The sequence below is a fragment of the Antedon bifida genome, chromosome 3 (genome assembly GCF_963402885.1).
Source record: "Antedon bifida chromosome 3, ecAntBifi1.1, whole genome shotgun sequence".
NCBI lineage: Eukaryota > Metazoa > Echinodermata > Crinoidea > Comatulida > Antedonidae > Antedon > Antedon bifida.
This window is the reverse complement of record NC_136228.1, coordinates 13571037-13593472: the sequence shown is the minus strand read 5'-3', so window position 1 is coordinate 13593472 and position 22436 is coordinate 13571037. Positions and strand designations below refer to the sequence as shown.

At 32.5% G+C, this 22436-nt stretch overlaps 1 protein-coding gene across 1 annotated transcript; it reads left to right on the top strand.

Moving 5' to 3' along the window:
• Window positions 1-1520: 1520 nt before the first annotated feature.
• LOC144837900 (exportin-7-like) lies at window positions 1521-21636 on the top strand. Its single transcript, XM_078693220.1, has 27 exons — window positions 1521-1670; window positions 3397-3543; window positions 4306-4399; window positions 4762-4832; window positions 5104-5199; window positions 5436-5501; window positions 6002-6106; window positions 6606-6644; window positions 6815-6941; window positions 7223-7296; window positions 7969-8088; window positions 8443-8589; window positions 9372-9602; window positions 9938-10070; window positions 10485-10590; window positions 11117-11326; window positions 11888-12032; window positions 12572-12802; window positions 13388-13476; window positions 13891-14081; window positions 14497-14553; window positions 14983-15140; window positions 15783-15921; window positions 17170-17327; window positions 17769-17867; window positions 18407-18534; window positions 19907-21636. The coding sequence occupies exons 1-27, from the start codon at window positions 1653-1655 to the stop codon at window positions 20010-20012; spliced, it is 3285 nt and encodes a 1094-aa protein (XP_078549346.1). The 5' UTR covers window positions 1521-1652; the 3' UTR covers window positions 20013-21636.
• Window positions 21637-22436: the final 800 nt, after the last annotated feature.

Sequence of the window (22436 nt, the reverse complement as noted above, 5' to 3'; positions counted from 1 at the left end):
TAATATGACATCAATAATAATATTACAATTACCGTATTTATTCGAATAAAAGCGTACTTTAAATTAATGCCTCCTTCGAAATCCCCCATAGAACGTATTTTGATAGAATTTTTTATCACTTCTTCATATTAATTGTGTGGTATTTTTTCATATATCGGGTGAATTTATTTGATTATAATACATGAGTCCATATTAGACCCCAAAAAATAAACTTCCCTCTCAAAACTCTCCCGAAATAAATGCCCCTGAGCGTTTATTCGAATAAGTACGATATCTCAATATAAACCACTAAAATTAGATTTAGAATTTCAGGTAACTTATTTGAATGGCAAACTTATTAGATATGGTATAAATTGATGTGCATAAATGGAATGAAACCCATAATTGTTTGCTACTAATGAAATAGTATCAAAGTGTAACTTTACTAAATGTTTGAGAAGACAAATCTATTCATGAACATAACACAACTGGAAATGAGCATGTATTCTTATTATCAAACTATTCAACGTATTGAAGATGGTAACTGTTTAATTATACTTAAAGTATACTTGACCTAAATTGTATAAATCCATGGGACGTAACCAAAGATTAGTTATAATAATATAATAATCCAATTTCAACATGGCAAATAACGTGTAAATAATCTACTGTACTATTCTCTATTCATTGACATTGATGATATTGTATTATGAACACATTACTATTAATTGTATAGACAATGTAATTACTAATTTAAAAAACCATTAAAAATGTATTGTTCCAAAAAACATGAAAAATTAAAATGAATCAGACTTTGAATAAAGGGACAGTTAATTTTTTTTTTTATTACAGTTTTTTTCGGGTAAACATTTTTTTTTCGATCCAATTTTTGGTAAAAGTGAGTAGCTATTATGTGACATTAAAATGACATATTCAGCAAAACATTTTTATTATTTTTTTTCATGGGGACAATATATCTTTAATACAGGTTTTAAAGGAGGGGTTCTGTCATACAGTATAATCATTCTCTAATAAAATAAATAAGTGTTTAAGAAATGTGTGCAATCCGTTAATTCTTCTTAAGCTCTGTCTACACTATCAAACACTAAAGTATGTGACAAAAAATGTGATGTGTCCATATATGGACATGTAATGTCATACCACTACCATATTTGGGTGTATCACTACCATATTTGGGCACATAACACTTTTTGATTTACATTATTGAGATGTTTAATCTATTGCTAGTTTGTTAATGAGATTGAAGTGAACTAATTGATACTAGTAACAAATATTGCCTATGACATAGCTTTTGTTGTTTTTCCCTAGAGGGATTGTTCTTCCTTGTGCCTATTGATCGAATAAAAATTTATTTCCATTACAATTTGTTTTGTTTTTATATAAAATATACGATACGATAAAATCTGAAACGGCAAAAACGGTTATTAGAACTCCTTGCTGTATGTATGATGAGATGGTTCGTTGGTTCACAAATATAATCATAAATAGAGCTCCTTCTAAACATATTTGAAGAAATATTATTATATTACTTTTATAATATACTAAATTGATGCGCGAAATAAAGTTTTGGTGGTGACCGAGTAATAAATGTTGAGATAATTTGGTGGGGGCGCTACATCACATGTGTTTCGAAGAATCGCAAAACAACAAAAATGGCGGATATCGAGCAGGTAAAATATTAATTAAATTTTAAGTTTTTAATAGTAATTTATTTATAAATTGTATAAATACATAGATAGTGGTGTTCTTTACTGTGCATTGTCTGAAATGAATAAAATTGTAATGATATTGTAAAGTATTTAGTGAAATATTCTTATTTTAATATTCGTTGTTTTGAAGCAGTGAGTGTGACTGTGTTGAATAAGAAAGTGAGCTGTTCGTAGCCGTACCGATATTTCATGCATTAAACGACTGGAGTAGAAACGGTGGGCCTAGCCTTTCCGAGTGTTTAAATTGTGTGGGCCTTTCCCAGTGTTTAAAATGTGTGGGCAGGGCTACTATACTAATTTATTCTAGATAAGTTAAGCATGCGTTCTATAGAAGAACGATACGTCTAATATAATAGCTGTGTCATGTAATTGCTAACTAATAATAATATAATATTATTATTAATAATAAAAAATATCATAAATATATTTCTCCTAGCTTAGCTAGGCCTGGAGTGTATATATAGTATACAGTAGTATAGACCTGAGATTAGGGTCTACATAGCAGTGTGTGTTATGTATGTACTGCATATAAATTCATTTAAAAATTCAATAATCTATTTAATTGAATATAGGGCCTAGAGGTCTTCTATGCTCAATCAATGTATTTATAATGTATGCACATGGACTGTGTTTGTACAGCATATAAATCAGATTTGATTTTAAATATATTTCAGAATCATGGATTGCATATTTTGTACTGATTTACATTTTAAATATAATACTTCATTGGGCTCATTTTCATAATGAATTCATGCTAAATACTCCAGTTTTGGCTGAGAGACTTAAACTCGCCTCCCGACCTAACGTTGTGCTCTAGTTTTCCACATTTTCTTCAGGATTACAAAGATAATTGAATTTAAATGTATATGTGTTGTTTACTGCATTAACAATATAACAAAAAAAACTCTAACAAGTGAATTTACTATATTTAAACCATTGTACAACCGTCTGCAGGAGATTCTCCTTACATAGCCACCACGCTACATGATACCGCTTGTCAGCACTCCTTGCCTCTCCTCTGGTCTACATAATGGTAAAGGCCACTGAAAAAAAAACACTATCTTTTTTAACTTTTTACACTTTTTACGTTGCCGTGTAAATTGATGCATGGTCAGTAAGGTAATTGGAGAGAAAAAAAATTGTTGTCACCTGTTAGTGGATTGTACATATAGCTGTCAGTCTTAATATCTGTCGCAAGCGACAATGTCAATTAGGTTGCATTCATCTGAATGAAACTAAGCCAGCCACCTTGATTGGTCCTATCATTGATCCAAGGCTTCTCTTGACCAGAAGAAAGGCATAGGCCAATATGTCTGAGGTAATGTCTGAGGCAGATACTAGATGCAGGGGCTGCCATAAGAGTCAGCAGTGCTGATTTCACATGCCTAATAGGACCCCAGCTCCATATACAGCACCCGATTTTCCCAGATGGTCTTCCATCCAAGCTCTAACCAGGCCCAAGGTTGTTTAACCTCGGTGATCTGACGAGAACCAGTGTTTCAACGTGGTAAAGCCATATAGCTGTATTTTATCATTAATAATATTTATAAATAAAAATTATTTTTTCTGTGTCATTCCAGCTTAACAAAGACATCTATTGATAACCTCTCGATAACCTCTCTTTACCTTTACCAGATTTCTATGCAATCAGAACCTTCTTAAATTTGTTTACATTTTATTTTTGTAGGAACTAGGCCAATTGGAGGCCTTATGCAAACAGCTGTATGAGACGTCTGATGGAATTCAACGAGCAGAGGCTGAGAAAGCCTTAGTCAATTTTGTAAACTCAGCTGATTGCCTTACGAAATGTCAGCTGTTATTGGAAAGAGGCAGTGTATGTTTACAATTCACATTCTGTTTACATGTAACGTACAACTCAAAATAACAGGATGCTCAGTAATGAATCATCAAATTCATCACACATTCAATGTTAAACCACTATGAAGTAAACACATTCATTTTAAACTAAGTACAGTCGACTCTCCCAATACCAGTCACCCCTGGGCTGGCCATAATATGTCTGAAATTAGTGGAACATATTAATTATTTAAAATTTAAGTAAATGAAGTTGTGGTGGAGTTGATTACGGTGACCAACCTAAATTGTTTTAATCAAATTTCTATCTTTATACAAAGCATTCCACCAGATTATTTTATTACGACGCCTACCCTTCAGTAATCATCCTCTTTCTTAGAACTCAGGGGTGGATTTTTTAAATCCCTATATAATATTATTAGTCATCAATAAATATAAAGAAGATTGACTGACTGATGAATAACACAGTAATCTGGAACAAGCTATAATATTGCTATTGCTAAACTTAACTTATATATATATATATACATGTTTAATCATCAAAATTAATTTTTAAAGCTTGGTTAGTTCGAATAATTCATCGCTTGTGATTGGTCAAATCCCTTACGTTGTGTTATGTCATTGTGAAGCGCATTAGTAATTCAAGTTCATTTTAGCCGCCCACCTACAGCTCCTACAGTACCTGAATCCACCCTTGGTATCAATATTACATTCCACAATATCTTTACCACCTACACCATATATTAAACTTATAACTGAGATGTATATATTGATTTTTCAGTCTGCATATGCCCAACTACTAGCTGCCTCATCACTCACAAAATTGGTGTCGAGAAATGCACAAGCACTTCCACTAGAGCAACGCATTGATATCAGTAAGTACAAACACTAGTTGTTAGTGGACAATTCAAGGATTATGACTGCATATAAAGGGCAACTCGGATAGCGTCGTATGACAAGGCCAAACGAGTCGTCTCATCGGGAGAAAATTGTCTCCCGATGACCTAAAAATTACGCCCAATGCTATATCAAGACGTCTCGTCACGCTGCAACTCAGACTGCACCGACTTTGACTCGTCGAGCCTCGTCATACAATGCTGCAACTCAGACAGCACAGACGAGTGAATACGACTCTGTCTGAGTTGCCCTTTAGGGACCGCCAAGCCACTATTGCACACACTGATGATATATGTATGGAAAGCAGTAACTGAATCTGATACTAATACTTTTATTTCAGAAAACTATGTCTTGAATTACTTGGCTAGCCGACCAAAATTGCCCTCATTTGTACGTCAGGCTCTTGTACAGGTAAAGACCTTATATACACTGATTTTAATTCTTTATAAAGCTTTGTCTGCACTATCAAACTTTATGTGTCAAATAAATGTGATGTGCCCATATGGACATGATGATATAGCATATTTGGGCATATCACTAACATATTTTTGCACACTTTTTTTGTCAAACTAGTTTGATAGTGTAGATAGAGCTTTACATTATTTATTGAGCGTTCACATGAGCAATATTCCTAATATATAATTTATATATATAAGATTTTCATTGATTTCCTTCCTTCCAGCTTTTTGCAAGGACAACTAAGTTGGGTTGGTTTGACAATCAAAAGACTGTCTGGGTTTTCCGTGATGTTATGGTAGATGCAGGCAAGTTTCTACAGGTAAGATAGAGATATTTTTTTCACAAGGCATAAGTACTAAACATTTTAAATTAACCAATCACTGACCAGTCACCAATGTGCTATCTGGTAATTGACCAATCACCTTTAGACAACATTGCTCTTGTTGCTTCAATCCACTGTTGATGTGTTTTAACTGAAATTCTGAGATTTAATTCAGAATTCAACACACATGTTGAATTGATTTGTTGAAATTATGATTTTGTGTTTTTGTATAGAGTTCGGTGGAACACTTTGTTATTGGAGTTCAGCTTCTTACACAGTTAGTTAGTGAAATGAATCAGGTAAGTCCAGTTGATTTTGAGATCAAGCTTTTGAAGAGTAAAGAACCAACTTTTAATACCCTTTTGGATCAATCCCAGGGTGAGCTTATATTCAGGCATGCATTACACTGAAGTTTAGGCTTCACTTGTGTGGACTTCCTATTACAATGTGAGCTTGCTGTATACAGAGTGTACAGTTTAGTCTTCTACTCTATTGCCGTATCAATCCCAATGTGAGCTTAAGCTCTGTCTACACTATCAAACTAGTGTGATGTGCCCAAATATGGTAGTGATATGCCAAATATGGTAGTGATTGCCAAATATGATAGTGATATGGGCAAATCACATTTTTTTGTCATATAAAATTTGATAGTGTAGACAGGGCTTTATATTTCAAGTTGTTTAATTCTTCAATTATTCTTGCACTCAAGTTGTTTTCTTACACCACAATATTCTCGACAGTAAGCTTATATCACGATGCACCTATTCTGTATATATAGTTTTTTCATGTTTGTTTATAGCCGGACACAATTAGGCCTTTAACAAAACACAGGAAGATTGCTTCATCGTTTAGGGATACAGTTCTCTTTGAAATTTTCCAGTTGTCATCTAGTCTACTAAAACAAGTAAGTAAACCAGCTTTCTATCATTTTCTATTTCATTTTAGACTTTGTTTCCACAGGAAAAAATTAACTGATAGTTAACCGATAACGGTTCTCTGGAAACGGAGATTAACAATCTATGCTTGAGAAGTCAAGAAATCATTTCCATTTATAAAATATACATACAGTATACACAAAAACAATTACAATTCAAATTCAAAGTGTCACATCACTCTCGACAAGCATTCTGTGCCCGATGGGCAGCTGGATAAAACCTATTTGTATTTGTCTACCACTACGTAATACCTCAAATATATTATGCATGGGATGAGTAGAATCTTGCAATATAGAATGTGTTTTTTAATCGATTTTAAAAAACGGATTCAATAGAGCTACCTGTATGCTAATTAACAACACGTTTTTGATATCCTTGGTTATGTGATCATGCTATTTTAGATCGCTGTTAATCACTAAACTTCCCTTACCTTTAATTTATCAACTCCATGTTTTTGTTATGTTCTAGGCTTTGAAAGAGCGTTTCAACTTCAGTGATGAGAATAAGGTCAGTGCTATTTAAAATCTTTTTAAAGAGCCTCTTGGAAACTGCCATTTTGGCCAAACCATCCAGCCATCTTGTCATTTAATATAATTGTATACTATATGTAGTGTACGAAATTACTATTATTAAATTTGTAAATACTCATTTACAAAAGGTGTTTTACTTATTTACAGCATGCAGTAATGGATCAATTACTCAGACTGGCGCATAATTGTCTCACGTTTGATTTTATTGGAACATCAACCGACGAATCATCTGATGATATGTCTACAGTGCAGATTCCAACTGGATGGAGGTCAGGTAAGGTCATTGATGTGTAGGTCTATTTACATTTGTTAATCAAGTTAACAGAAGTTGCTCTGCAATGATAAGCTAAGTAGTTTTTACTATGGAATGACATTAGTCATTTTTATAGGGATTCCCCATGTCATTAATCATTTTCATGTGGATTCCCCTGTGTCAATCATTTTCATGGGGATTCCCCTGTGTCAATCATTTTCATGGGGATTCCCCTGTGGCATTAATCATTTTCATGGGGATTCCACATATCGTTAATTTGTTTATCATCATTTTATTTCCAGCGTTTTTGGATGTTAGTACTGTTCTATTATTCTTTGACCTGTACAAAGCTCTGCCTTCAACTCTATCACCAATGGTGAGTAAAGAAGCACATTGATTTATTGTGCTCAATATATAGTACGAATATGATTTAATGATCCTCTATTTTACATACCCGCTTTTATCCCATAACCTATGGTTACGGGAAATAGAAATACCACGGTCTTTTAGTTAGGTTGTAGCTTGGTGCTTACGATGCTCGGCTACCAATCCCTGAGTTCTTGATTCAAATCCTGTCAGATATCAAAGACTTGTTGATGTAGAGCATCTTGTGTATTTGAATCTAGATTGGGACAAAGAAAACATTTGTTATTGAAAGTCCTTGAATTAGAAATGTGCCTAAATGTTAAGATCTTAATCCTTTTAAAATTATTATACCTCTCTCTATATATATTTAGGCAAATTGCCAAGGATAACCATAAGCAAATTCATCCACTATCCTTCCTGGCAATCCTGTTCAAAAGAAAAACATATAAACAAGATGCTCTACATAACAAAGTCTTTGGGAGTAGAGTTATAAATTGTCATTACACGACTTGAACACAGGACCCTTGGATTATAACCACCAAGCCACAACTACACTTCTACACTAATTTCAGTATACCAAACTCAGCACTGCCTGGAAGGTTTTCAGAGTTCAACTCAGTGCTTTATGACACTATTGTTGACATCCTTGTGTTCTAAACTTTGTAATATTTTGTTATTTCAGGCAATATCTTGCCTTGTTCAAATAGCATCAGTTCGTCGTTCATTATTTAACAATGCTGAAAGAGCAAATTTCTTAAAACACCTCGTCTCTGGAGTTAAGTTCATCTTGGAAAATCCTTCAGTAAGTTGTTATTTTTAAAAAATGCTTGGTCAATTATTCATCATGGAAGTTAATGAATTCTACTAAAAATATTAATGTGTAATAATGCAATATTGAAGACAAAAATTAAGGCCCCAGGCGTTTATTTGAGGGGGTAGGGGAGCGTTTATTCCACAGGGTAGGGGAGCGTTTATTCCAAACGATGTTCTATGTGGAGCGTTTATTTGAGGGAAGGGGTGGAGGGGCATTTATTTGAATAAATATGGTAAATATTAAACACAACAATAATTACTATAATCAATGTTTTTTCTAATTGTTTTTCATCATTCTTAATTAATTGATTTGTTCATTTTATAATATCTATCTTTATTTCAGGGTCTTACTGAAGCAACAAATTATCATGAGTTTTGTAGATTATTAGCACGGTTAAAATCAAATTATCAACTTGGTGAACTTGTTAAAGTTGATATTTATCCTGACTTTATTCGACTTGTTGCCAAGTTCACTATAGAAAGTTTACAGGTAAAAATAATATTTGTTTTTTATCTTCTTCTCTTATCCAAAGCTCTCCATTTACTTTTTGTCAGGTCATTTCTCAATCTCATTTTGGGTTTGCCTTTTTCCCTTTTCCCTATCATTGGTTTCCAAACTGTAGTGCTTATCCATCTATTAACACATCTTGTTTTGTATACTTTTATTTTTGTTTGTAAGAAGACCTGATCATTCTATTCAGTACTGGTTTACCGGCTGAATGTCAGTGATTTAGGTCCTGTTTCTGCTGTGAAAAAATGATTAACCGTGTGAATAAATTAACCCCAATTTCTTGGCAGCAGAAACAGGACAAATTTTCAGTAACTGGTTAAATAGCAGTCTGAAAATAACAGTTATGAATGGCATTTAACCGATTATTGCTTTGCAACTTTTAGCTGCAAAGTAACTACACTGCAATAACGTTTTAATTGACCACCAGGACCAATTGCATTTTGGGTACTGCTAACAATTTCCGTCGATGACCACCCACTGATTTAAACGGTTATTTTAGGAGCAAAATTTGAGCAGGACACATTATAAATGGTTTATTCGGCGCTATGGATGCAAATGAATTGACCAATCAAATGCGATAGTTTGAATTATACATCGCCTTCGATTGGTCGATTACGTCCTTGCGTTGCATCCCAGTAGGAACCAAGTACTTTTTTTAACTTACCGAATGAAATAATTGAAACAGGTACAAACTTTGTTTATTTTATATTTAATAAAAATTGATGATTACATATCAGCACACGTGCATATTATGTTTGCAGATGTGGCAATTTGCACCCAACAGTATTCACTATTTACTCACCCTCTGGCAAAGAATGGTTGCATCTGTACCCTACGTTAAAGCAGCCGAGCCTCATTCACTTGAACGGTACACACCTGAAATAACAAAAGCATACATCTCATCTCGACTGGAGTCGGTTACAATTGTGTTGCGAGATGGTGTAGAAGATCCCTTAGAAGATAGTGGAATGGTCCAACAACAGCTTGATCAAGTTAGTGTATTAAATGACCTACATCTGCTATTGTTCAGTTTATCATTATCTTGGTGATATATGTTTTATATGATAACCTATGACCTGTAGTTTTCTAAATATATGAAAAATTTCAAATAGATAGTTTGTCTTTTCACTTTCTGACTATAATGTATTCATCGCAGGCAAACAAAATAAAAAATAAATAAAATAGAAACATACCTTATTATTAAAAATGGATACTAAATTATTTTTTTATATTAAAAATGCTTTGTATTTTAATTAAATCTCAAATTCTACTCATTTCTACAGAGATAAACATTTCTCTTACAATTTTGTGACATTTTTTTTGACAGCTATCAACAATAGGTCGCTGTGAGTATGAGAAGACGTGTTCTTTATTGATGCAACTTTTTGACACATCTGCTCAGAGATACCAAAAGTTAATACAAACCAACACGTCTGGACCAGAATTGACAATCGAAGAAGGTAAGATGTTTCTTGTTGTTGAAATTCTTGTCCTTTTATTAACAAGTTACGTTTTACAACAATTAATAGGCGGAGTTCCAAGTGCCAAAAAAGAGGCTTCGTTAAGGTGTTCCATTGCACCTCTCTACAAACTTAGTACACTAAGTTTTTTTTGTTAGCCTAAACCTGTAGGAAAAATAATTCAATGTACCATTGCAAATTTACTGCGGCCATCCCCAAATCCATGATGTTGTCCAAAATGACTGCTATTTCTCATCAAAAGCCTATTAGTGTTCATAATAAATACTGTATGTATTTAAAAAAAAATTATATTGATGGATAGCTATTAAGATTATCTTTCCTAGATGGTATATTTAGTTAGCCAGTTATATACAAAGTAATATGTATTGTAATAATTATTGGTTTATTCTTCAGGTCGACTTACATGGCTTGTTTATATCATTGGTGCAGTGATAGGGGGACGGGTATCTTATACAAGTGCAGATGAACATGATGCCTTGGATGGGGAGCTTGTTTGTAGGTAAGATGATACTTTATTTTTATTATGAATGATACAAATTAATGTTATAATAATATAATAGTAATACTCATTCTTATATAGCAAACGTAAGTAAAGTATCTTGCCTAAGGATACAAGCAATGCGGTGAGCGTTGGATTTGAACTGATGATCTTACAATCAGTAGTCCAACGTCCAACACGCTGCGCCACATGCCCTCCACTAATCATGTTTGTACCATAACCTGAACTAGAATTTGATATATAGAATGTCATAACATACCTAATAAGTATATCCTTGCCTTTGATTGGTTGATTATGTGACTGACTGATTGGAAAACCAACAAAATACATACCATATTTATTTGAATAAATGCCCCCGCTTTGAATTAATGATCATTAAATAGTGTGTGCTATTGCACGTTATGTGACCCACAATCATCCTATCAAATGACAGGAATTTATTTAGGTGTTATATAATTGTGTATTATTCATGGTATCTTGTCTCTCCTTCCCAGTATTTTCAATAAATGTTATATTATGTTTTCAGAGTATTGCAATTAATGGACCTTACAGATGGCAGGCTAGCTCAGGGAGGAAGTGAGAAACTTGATATTGCAATGCTTAGCTTCTTTGAACAATTTAGGAAAATATATGTTGGGGATCAAGTACAAAAGACTTCAAAGGTTTACAAGAAGTTATCACAAGTGCTGAATATCAACGATGAAGCTATGGTGTTAAGTGTATTCGTAGGCAAAGTGTAAGTATCTACACTCGCGCATTTGATGTGTATTCACTTGTCTCTTTTGTAGGTATCGATTCCCATTTTCATAATACAGTACTCACATCCTATAAAATAAATATCATTCACATAAATACATACACTAAACAATTAAATACTGTTCTTATTCAAATAAACGCCTGAGGCATTTATTGTTCAGGAAGGTTTTTAGGGGATGCGTTTATTCAAGGGAGACCTTTATTTGGGTGGAGGCGTTTATTTTTTTGGGTGTAACATGGTAATGTATAATCAAATAAATACACAGATATGAAAAAATACAACACAATTGAGATTAAGAAAAGATAAAATACAGTAAAAATTGTATAAAAATGCTTGGTAAATTGTAGATCATGTCAATCAATGAATTCTACTACAAATAGAAATGTGTTGTACAGTAATACAATATTGTGTATAATATGCATGTGGCAGGGCACTTATTTAAATAAATATGGGAATCATTTGATACTGCAAAACTACTACATACCAATAACAATACAAATCTTTATTTTTCTAATTCCCCTTTTTTGCTCTCGTTTTCAGAATAACCAACTTAAAGTTCTGGGGTCGAAGTGAACCAATAATCACAAAGACATTGCAGTTATTAAGTGATTTGTCAGTTGGCTACAGTAGTGTTCGCAAGCTGATCAAGCTGGATGCAGTACAGTTTATGCTGCAAAATCACACAGTAAGGCCTTGATTTCTTCATCTTAGATCTTCATTAGTGAAGGATGGGACCAACAGGTGGTAAACACCTTTAAAACGGTCCAGTCCCATTGCACAATGAGCCCAGTTATGAACAGTGGCAGTGTGTGTGTACTAGTACACTGGGTTAACCCCTACTCGTCTCGAAAGATGTACCAGGTTCTTTAAAGTGCACATGAGCTAGATGTGTACACAGTTTACAGTTCTTATACGAGAAGACTCACTGTCTAAACCACTCGGCCACTCACTCAGATGTGTTTGGTAAAATGCCTAAAATAATTCGTTATGGTAAACAAAAATTTGCTTATGTTTGTCTTGTGAACAAGATTGCCACCTTTAAGGCTGCTACACACTAGGACGATAATGGTTAGACGATAAATAGATAATAGGAAATCCTAGTGTAAATGAGCCTTTAAGAAGGATACTAAGTGTATTTTCCTAAATATACAAAAGCAGAAAAAAGAAAATGTTCAACATGCTCATTCATGTAGTATTACATAATTTAAATCGTTAATCTTTCAGAGTGACCAATTCCCTTTTCTTGGTGTAAATGGAACACTGTCGTTAAATGACATGAGATGTCGTACCACTTTTTATACTGCCCTCGGTAGACTGCTCATGGTAGATCTCGGCGAGGATGAACAGAGGTTTGAGAACTTTATGATGCCGCTGACACAGGCGTTGGATTTTGTTGGAACTCAGTTATCAAATGCAGAGAAGGGTGTTGTTGGATTTAATGAAACACAAGCCAAGGTATCCTAACACCCTTACCCTTCTTTGTTATTATACCAACCTTTATTATTTGACATGTGTTTGACATTGTTTTTCATAAATTACGAGACTGAGGTTGAACTTAAAGCTCTGTCTACACTATCCAACTAGTTTGACAAAATAAGTGTGATGTGCCCAAATATGGTAGTGATATGTCCAAATAAGGTAGTTATATGACATCATCGTGTCCATTTATGGGCATGTCACATAATGTTTGATAGTGTAGACAGAACTTTAGGTTTTACAGTAATGCAGTTGCTCTTCAACAATTTGGCATATTCTGATAGGTATCACATTGTAAATGTGGGCCAAAACTACCACAACCAATCATAATCACTATCAGCCTAGCAAAATCATTGTTTAAATTCTACTATAAGTATTTTAGATGATAGATCCTCCAATACCATGTTGCCTGGAGCATTGCCATTATTTTCTGATGTCATCTGACATAAAATAACTATAAAATAACAATTGGCGAGTTATTTGATTATGTTAGGTGCGTATGAAATAAAAACAATTTAACTTAAAATATTTGAGGTTTCTAACCTATACTTTTTTTCTCAACAGAGAACACTAATAGGGGTTGCACGTGATTTACGAGGAATTGCGTTTGCATTCAACACAATTACGAGTTATATGATGCTGTTTGATTGGATGTATCCTTTTGAAAATAGTTTGATGATAAACATTGATTATATAGTTGTTGTTGCCTACCATATCTTAAGTCAAATACAATCTAATATTCAGGGAAAATGTCATTGAAAAATTTTTTTAGCAATATTGCTAATCAAACTGATTTTTTAGTAGAGAAACGTAGTTTTTGTATTGTATTTTTTGCTACACAATTTTAGAAATCTGTAGCAATAAGCTTCTTTTAATATATGATGATGTAATATATGTACATCGCTTAGAGGTTTCACAACATTAGGATCTTTTAAATCCAGAATATCATTATTATTTTTCACCAGACAATCTCATACAGCCTCAACAAAATCTTGTTTTTCTATCAATTTACTCAATATTTTATCAAATTAATAGTATGATTTAGTTTCTTAACATAATGTAATCAGATATCCAACATACACCCCGATCCTGTTAAGAGCTGTACAACTATGGTGCCACGATCCAGCAGTGACAACTCCTATCTTGAAATTAATGGCAGAGCTTGTGCAGAATCGCTCACAGCGTTTACAATTCAATGTTTCTTCACCTAATGGTATCTTACTGTTTAGGGAGACTAGCAAGATGGTCTGTAGTTATGGTATGTCAAGTACTGTATCATTCAAATATTAATCATAAAAATTAATTCTCTAATTTCTTAACTTTCTGCCTACTCTTCAAATTAATTTTATTTTTATTTAAAATATTAATTAAAGATGTCCCCCAAAAACATTAAAAATAAAGATTAATGTATTAAGATTTCATGTAATATTATTCTGTTTAAAAGTCTATGATGTCACGCCAAATCGCTGGTACGTGTTCGCGGTGGGTGATGAAATCGGCCATTAAAATTTACCAATGTTACATGAATACATAAACAATTTACATAAACAATTTATATTGCACTTATCAAAAAATTAATTAAATATGGGACTAACAATTATATGACATGGATGGAAGGAGTCTATTTACTTTCAATTGAAAATAAATTTTTAAAAAACTTTTTTTTTATATAGGATCTTCAGTTTTGCAGCTTGGTGACATTCCTAAAGATCAAATTTACAGAATGAAATATCCTTTATCTTTATTAAGCTCTGTCTACACTATCAAACTTTATGGAAAAAAAATGTGCCTATCGCATATTTTTTGTCAAGTTTGATAGTGTAGACAGAACTTTAATTATGCTGATTATCATGTTGATAAGTTAAACTCTGAAACCAGAAACTCTTCCAATACTGGACTGGATTTTTCTTGAGTTTATCATTTAAGACACATTTGGAATACCAGACTAATATTAGTCAGGCCCCAAAGTGTGTTCGGTATTGGGAGATTTGACAGATAATATATTTGGAAATTTGATTTTGTTTTTCAAGTTTCAAATAACCAGCATATTCAACCTAATATGCAATGCGAATGGGACCTGGGTTTATGTCAGAACAGTTCTACTAGCTAAAGGGTCTTTCACACCTCAACTAACTTTCCTTAATGTAATTCATTCACATTAAAAGGCATATCCATATGCTTCTCAATGTTAAAGGCAGCTCTGTGTGGTAGCTACGTCAACTTTGGTGTTTTTAGATTATATAATGACACAGCTCTTGATGATGCTCTTGCAGTCTTTGTTAAACTGTTGATGTCATTGTTACAAAGTGATTTACTTGTAAGTACAGTACATTACAGTATAAACCATTTTTTAATGTAAGATATACGGGGAGGTGAAGCATTTATGAGGTAAATTTTCGAGGATTTGGTAGCACAAGTGTGGGAAATGAAGGGTGAAATTAGAGTCCCAGGCCCGCCCCATGTCACCATTTATCGCACAATTTTTGTAGGGATTTCAGCTATAATGAATGCTAAGCCCATTGCTAGAGGGGTCCTACCTTTGAATCAATGAAAACTAGTTGCCAGTGTTTACGCAAGCCCTATCGCGAACAGTTCTCCTTTACAGGAACCCTCTAAGGCATGGCCTTTTTCCTGTCGTCATAGTATTTTTCAGTAAAACGTGTAGAACAAGTGCCTCATGTCTCACAGTGACTGCTGCACCTCCCCGTTTGGTTTGTATCTGTCCAACATTAAACTGTAGAGAACCCTGATATACAGTTTTAGATATGCTTGCGTTTACACCAGGTATTATCTTGCTGTTTGTTTGATATGTATTTTCACATTGTTTGCTCTATCCACTAGATATTTGTAAAATTCTTTTCAGAAAATATTCACCTACTATATGTTTTTGTATGTATTATTCCTAATACAAATATTCTGTTACTTTCACTTTATTATACCTTTTATTTATATTTTACAGGATTACCCAAAGCTTAGTCAGTCATACTACACGTTACTAGAATGTTTATCACAAGACCACATGGATTTCATCAGTAGCCTTGAACCACCTGTCTTCCTCTCAATCTTGGGCTCAATATCTGAGGGTCTTACTGCCTTAGGTAAGATCAGTCGCAACTACCTCGGTAAAGTATTGAATCATTTCACATTCTGATTGCCAGCCTGGAGTGATTGTTGCTTTATCCTTCAGCTTTCTGGTATCTCTTAACATGTTATGTTAATAATTTTATTTATTTTTTAACAAATAATGTTTTTGCTTGGAAATTTAATTTATTAATATTGACTTTCCACTATTGAGTGAAATAGTCATAGTTTAGATAACTTAACTATTATTTTTTCTCTTTCGTGGGTTTAGCCCACTTTTATTCATTATTCCATTCCATGACAAAGATATACAAAGATTAAATTTTTTTTAAATGTGTTAAAAAAACAACATGTGTTTATAACATGTATATACTATAATATGGTTAAAAGAGATATCTTTTTAAAACATAACATAATTGGATATCTTTTTAAAACATAACATAATTGGTTATATTGGCACATACCCTCTATAAAATTTGGCCAACGTATTGAAGTTGTTGTTTTTTCTATATTTCTTTCTTTTTCATATTTCTGTTTGATAGGTCAAATACATACCTATTTTATGTTTGATTAACAAGTTGTTTTATAGTGTCCATATATCACTGTACAAACCAGATAATAATAATTAATCCTTTAAAAAAATCAATTCAGCATGTGCATTTGGATATTATCAGCTAACTACAATTTATGTTATGATTTTAATGTTAAATTTATTTACAACCTTTTGAAATATCATACCTAACCTATGATGTACTTAAAATGAAATAAGATTAGTATTTTGGGATTTGATTTGGTTTACAAATTTCAATTAATATAACTTGCTTGCAGACTTTTCCTAACATATAATGTGATGCTATGTCTGATAAATCTCGTAAACAAAACAACTGGAATATACAATATATTAGCCAAGAGCCTGCCTACTTTATTATGAAGGCAGTGATGTACGTATTTCCGCTTAACCGCCCGTCCCCTCCACATTCTGTGTAAATAGAAATAGAATAGATTCTATATTTTTGTTTTCCTCTAGTCTTACCATTACCGCTTACCGTTACTGCTTGTCTGTGTAAATTGGCCTTTAGTTTGGTTCTGTCTGGTGCAATGTGTAGTAAACAATGTGTCATGGATTTAAATGTTCTGAACTGATGAGGTGGGCAGGCAGGCACCAGTTAACGCCACCCCAGTCTCCAATCCCACCCTAAAACATATTTTCAGAACAGTATTAGGATTCATTATAACAATGTGCAACAATCGAATTGATTTTGTAGATACAATGGTATGTACAGGTTGCTGTGCTACTCTAGACCACATTGTGACTTACCTATTTAAGAAACTGTCCAAGTCCAGCAAGAAGCGACCTGGCACTCAACTTGAGAACACATCGTTCCTTAGAATATTAGAATTACATCCACAAATATTTCAACAGGTAAATATCGCTGTAATTAATTTTAGGCATTAGAAAATGTATTACGCGGATGCTTATAGTTTACTAAAGCTGAAAACTGGGAATTTGTAAACTCAGACTGGGCATGTGCAAACCCCAGAGCACGTCTGGTAGAAGAGAGTCTATGAGATGTATGCAGACAGTAGTCTGTAAGACCTGTAAAATAAACAAGTCATTTTGGCTGTGAATATAGGTCAAGTATAATATGATCAATTTGTCATTAAATAATGAAACAATCTTTTCTCTATAAATATTTTGGCGAATGGTGTGTATTAGATAAAGAATTGTTTGATTAGTGAGTACCTTTGTTGAAATCATTTTTTTTTTTAACTTAAAAATGTGATTTCATTTGTGTGATGAACTACCCATAATTGCTGAGTAGGCAAACAAATTTACGAAATGTGTGTTAATGTTTTCCTTTAGATGTTGTCAACTGTGCTGAATATTATAATGTTTGAAGATTGCCGTAACCAGTGGTCAATGTCAAGGCCGTTGCTAGGCCTTATAACCCTCAATGAAGAGGTTAGTGTATGTTACTGCAAATACAGCTCATATTTGTGAATGTAAATTTAAATGAGGGAATAATCTACTGTACTAGGCTCAATTACGCACAGGTGTGGACAAACTGTCTTCTCCCATAAGGGTCCCTTCATGTCAAATGCTGCCACCAAACAGCGCCCATTCATCAGTCCACAACGACAGGGACTGCATGTACCAGAACACTGGTGTAACCACCTACTCTTCAGAAAGATGTACTGGGTTCTTTAAAGTGCGCATGAGCTATATGTGTTCACTGGACCTCCAATTTTGAGTAGTTATCTGAGAAGACTTGTTCTACCACCATATGTTCAAGGCTGGGATCCACCACTTAAATGTTTGTTTTGAGGACAGTGTATGTCCACAGATCTTAATACTAATTGCATTTTTTAATTTCTAGTTCTTAGGGTATTGTATAACATTTGTATTTCAAGTTAAATACACATTTAGTATTAACACTATTACTTGTACTTTGGTAAGTTTTATATTTTTGGTGGTTATATTTATGTATATTTCTTTTATAGTATTTTGATAATTTACGCAAAACAATTACAACTGCTCAGCCCCCTGAAAAGCAGGAAGCAATGCACCGTTGTTTTGAAAACCTCATGGATGGCATCGAGAGGAACCTACTCACAAAAAATAGAGACAGGTATGTATTGGAGTTGCTTATCTATTCAAACCTGGGCTCAAATCGTCGATTAACAAACAGTTGTTAAGAAACTTTCCGCTACTTTATATTATTGTACTGATGATGAGAAACAGTTCTTGAAACATGTCTGAGCTCAAATTAAAGACTGTTTGGATTCTTATTATGCCATGTTTTATTTATACTTATCCATAATTTTGGTGGTATTATACACGATTTTTGATTATTGATTATCTTGATCATTGATTATTGATTATGTAGATTATTGATTATCTTGCTAATTGATTATGTTGCTAATTGATTATCTTGATTATATTGATTATCTTTATTATTGATTATCTTGCTAATTGATTATCTTGATTATTGATTATCTTGCTAGTCAATTATCTTGCTAATTGATTATTGATTATCCTTATTATTGATTATCTTGATTATTGATTGTTTTGATTATTGATTATCTTGATTATTGATTATCTTGATTATTGATTATATTGATTATTGATTATATTGCTACTGCTACTTTATATTATTGTACTGATGATGAGAAACGGTTCTTGAAACATGTCTGAGCTCAAATTAAAGACTGTTTGGATTCTTATTATGCCATGTTTTATTTATACTTATCCATAATTTTGGTGGTATTATACACGATTTTTGATTATTGATTATCTTGATCATTGATTATCTTGATTATTGATTATCTTGCTAATTGATTATGTTGCTAATTGATTATCTTTATTATATTGATTATCTTTATTATTGATTATCTTGCTAATTGATTATCTTGATTATTGATTATCTTGCTAGTCAATTATCTTGCTAATTGATTATCTTGATTATTGATTATCCTGATTATTGATTATCTTGATTATTGAATGTTTTGATTATTGATTGTTTTGCTAATTGAGTATCTTGATTATTGATTATCTTGATTATTGATTATCTTGATTATTGATTATATTGATTATTGATTATCTTGATTATCATGATTATTGATTATTTTGATTGATTATCTTGCTAATTGATTATCTTGCTAATTAATTATATTGATTATTGATCATCTTACTAATTGATTATTTTGATTATCTTGCTAATAAATTATTTTGATTATTTATTATCTCGATTATTATTTATTGATTATTTTGCTTATTGATTATTGATTACCTTAATTATTGGTTATCTTCATTATTGCCAATCCTTGAAAAAAAGATTCCCCTTTCTTTTAATAAAGAATAAACTTCTCATATTAAATATATTTTTAAAAACTTTCCAAATAATTACATTTAAGAACAGTATTATCCTACGGCCCAATTAATATAGCAAAATATATTTCTACTGATTGTGTTTTTCACTTTGAATGTACATTTATTTTCAGATTCACACAGAATTTATCAATATTTAGAAGGGATGTGAATGATTCGTTGAAATCAACTTCTACAACAACCACAGTAGTAATTCAAAACTCGGACATGATGAGCTAAGACAGACTAAGGCAGCTTTTTTTACCTTGTATACGTGTTATTTCCAAAGAAGAAACAAGTTACTTTATCTTATTATCCTGATTCAATGATTGGTACAGGGTGATGTCAAGTGGTACATGAAATCGTGAAAACGTGATGGGACGGTTACAATCAGTTAAATTGATGCAAACGATTTGTTGATTTGAGAAGAGGAAGCATTGACCTAAATCTGAGGATAAAATTAAAAGAAATGGATGTGTTCTGATGACGAACAAGTTATATGCATATCAGGCGATAACAATTTGTAAATTGCAAAATTTTGAAAGCTCTCTAGTATATACTACCATACTTTACCAAACATGTTTGATGTTGATTTGTCACTGTCTAGAGAAGGTTGTGATTCCTGTCTAGGCTAGTTCCGGCAGGCATTTTGTCAAGAAGGGGTGCATCGCTTAACTTCTGCAAACTAGTTCAACTGGTCTATACTAGCACACTTTGGAAAATTTTCCTGCCAAACTTTGCGTTTGCTTGAGTTTGAAAACTAAAATCTGCTAGTGTAGACTAAGTCTAATGAAAATAGTGTTGTGTATAAACATGTATACTGGAACAAGAAGATGATAATTATTAAAATTACAATACACTCAGAAAAAAAGATGTAGATTATTATTAGTTGGCAATAATTTTAAATTTAATGTTGAAAAGTGTTGAATGCAAATATTGATACATACTGGTAAAATAGGCTAGCATAATTTGAGTTTGCACACACAGGGTCTCAAAACCGGCATTTTGTATGGAGATGTGAAAGTTACAAGCATCAAGATATTATAGTGTTTATGAATACAAGGCAAATGTAAGAACAATTATGTTGAATAGTTTACAAATCTTCAAAATTAATGAATGTCTAATAAAATGAATTGTACAATGAAATCAAATGACGTGTAAATGTATTGCTAATCAAGTTCATTTAATTGAGGAACAATTTTCTGGATTTCTTGGATTCTCCCTGGATTTTAATATAAGAAACCCTCCACAGCTTCCTGGATTTTAGTATCAGAAACCCTCCATGTGCGTTACAAACCTCTTGCTCATGCTTTAATAGTAAAAAAATATTTGAAAACTTATTACATAAAATGATGTTTCTAAATTTGTTACGTTACATTTTTTTTAAATTGTGTTAAATTATGCTTTTTTATCCTGTTTTTGATCATGTAGGCTTAAAAAGCAGTATTATTTGTATATTGAAATAGCAGGTGTAAGTTGAAATAGTGGGTGTACTGTAAGTGGAATTGTTGGACATACTTTCAAATAGTGCGTGTAAGTTGAATTATGGACATACTTATACATTGAGAAGGGTGAAAGTTTAAATAATGGGTATACTTGGAATGAAGTCTTTTTTGTTGTATCATATTACTATTTGTGTAAAATGCAATTTATCTCACAGAATGAAAAAAAAAGATTGTGTTTGTATTATAAGGTGCGTATATGATGCTAGATTAGATGTTGAATGTGTGTGAAATGATACATCCTGAAAAAAATTAAGAATTCAATTTAATATCAACAATTTGTTAATTGCCAGAAAAAGAGATATCACAGTTACACACAAAATAATCACAATAATAAACAGAAATAAAAGAAATCATGCCAACACTTGTCAAAATTATGAATATATTTATGAAGTTAAAATTACGGATTTAATTATATCCAAAGTATGTTTTTTCACTTATAGTTTGTACTTTATGTATCCAGTGTTTATACTACATGTTTTTGTTTCTGAGAGTGAGAGATTAGAATTGGATATATACATTTTTCAATAAAGGATATGTAAAGATATACTCTACTGAAGAAAATCGTTTGTAGACTATTTAATTTGTGCTAAAACTATTGTAGTCTTTACATTAAATTGAAATAGGCCCACAGTCGGAAACATATGGGATATACCGTATACAGTATTGGTACATATGCATCATTCTAGAACTTGGGGATTTTTTTTAATTACCACGCCCTAAAAATGCCTGTATATTATTTGCCTCTCTGGTATTCACAATGTCATGCACGTCGCACTATTGTAAATACCCTTGAGTGTGCCGCATCTCCACTAACGCACTATGACTTGTGCATTATTTGTATAGTAACCAATTCTGTAAAAAAATAAAAAGGTCAAAATTGTGCAATTTTTTTTAAAACTGCAATTTCCGACCCTTTTGTTGTTTATTGATAATAATATTGAATCTATATGAACTTTACATATTATATAGCAATTATCGCATTAATTGAATTTGAGGAAGTCCATATTTTTGTTATTTTTCAACAAAGTTCCTATACTATAGTACAGGGATTTGTTTGAAATTGGACAACTACACTCTCCCCCTTTGAACAAGTGTCACCAGGTACACTATTCAGATAACCAACCCTCTACACAACAATATAATTACCCCCCTAGGTAGT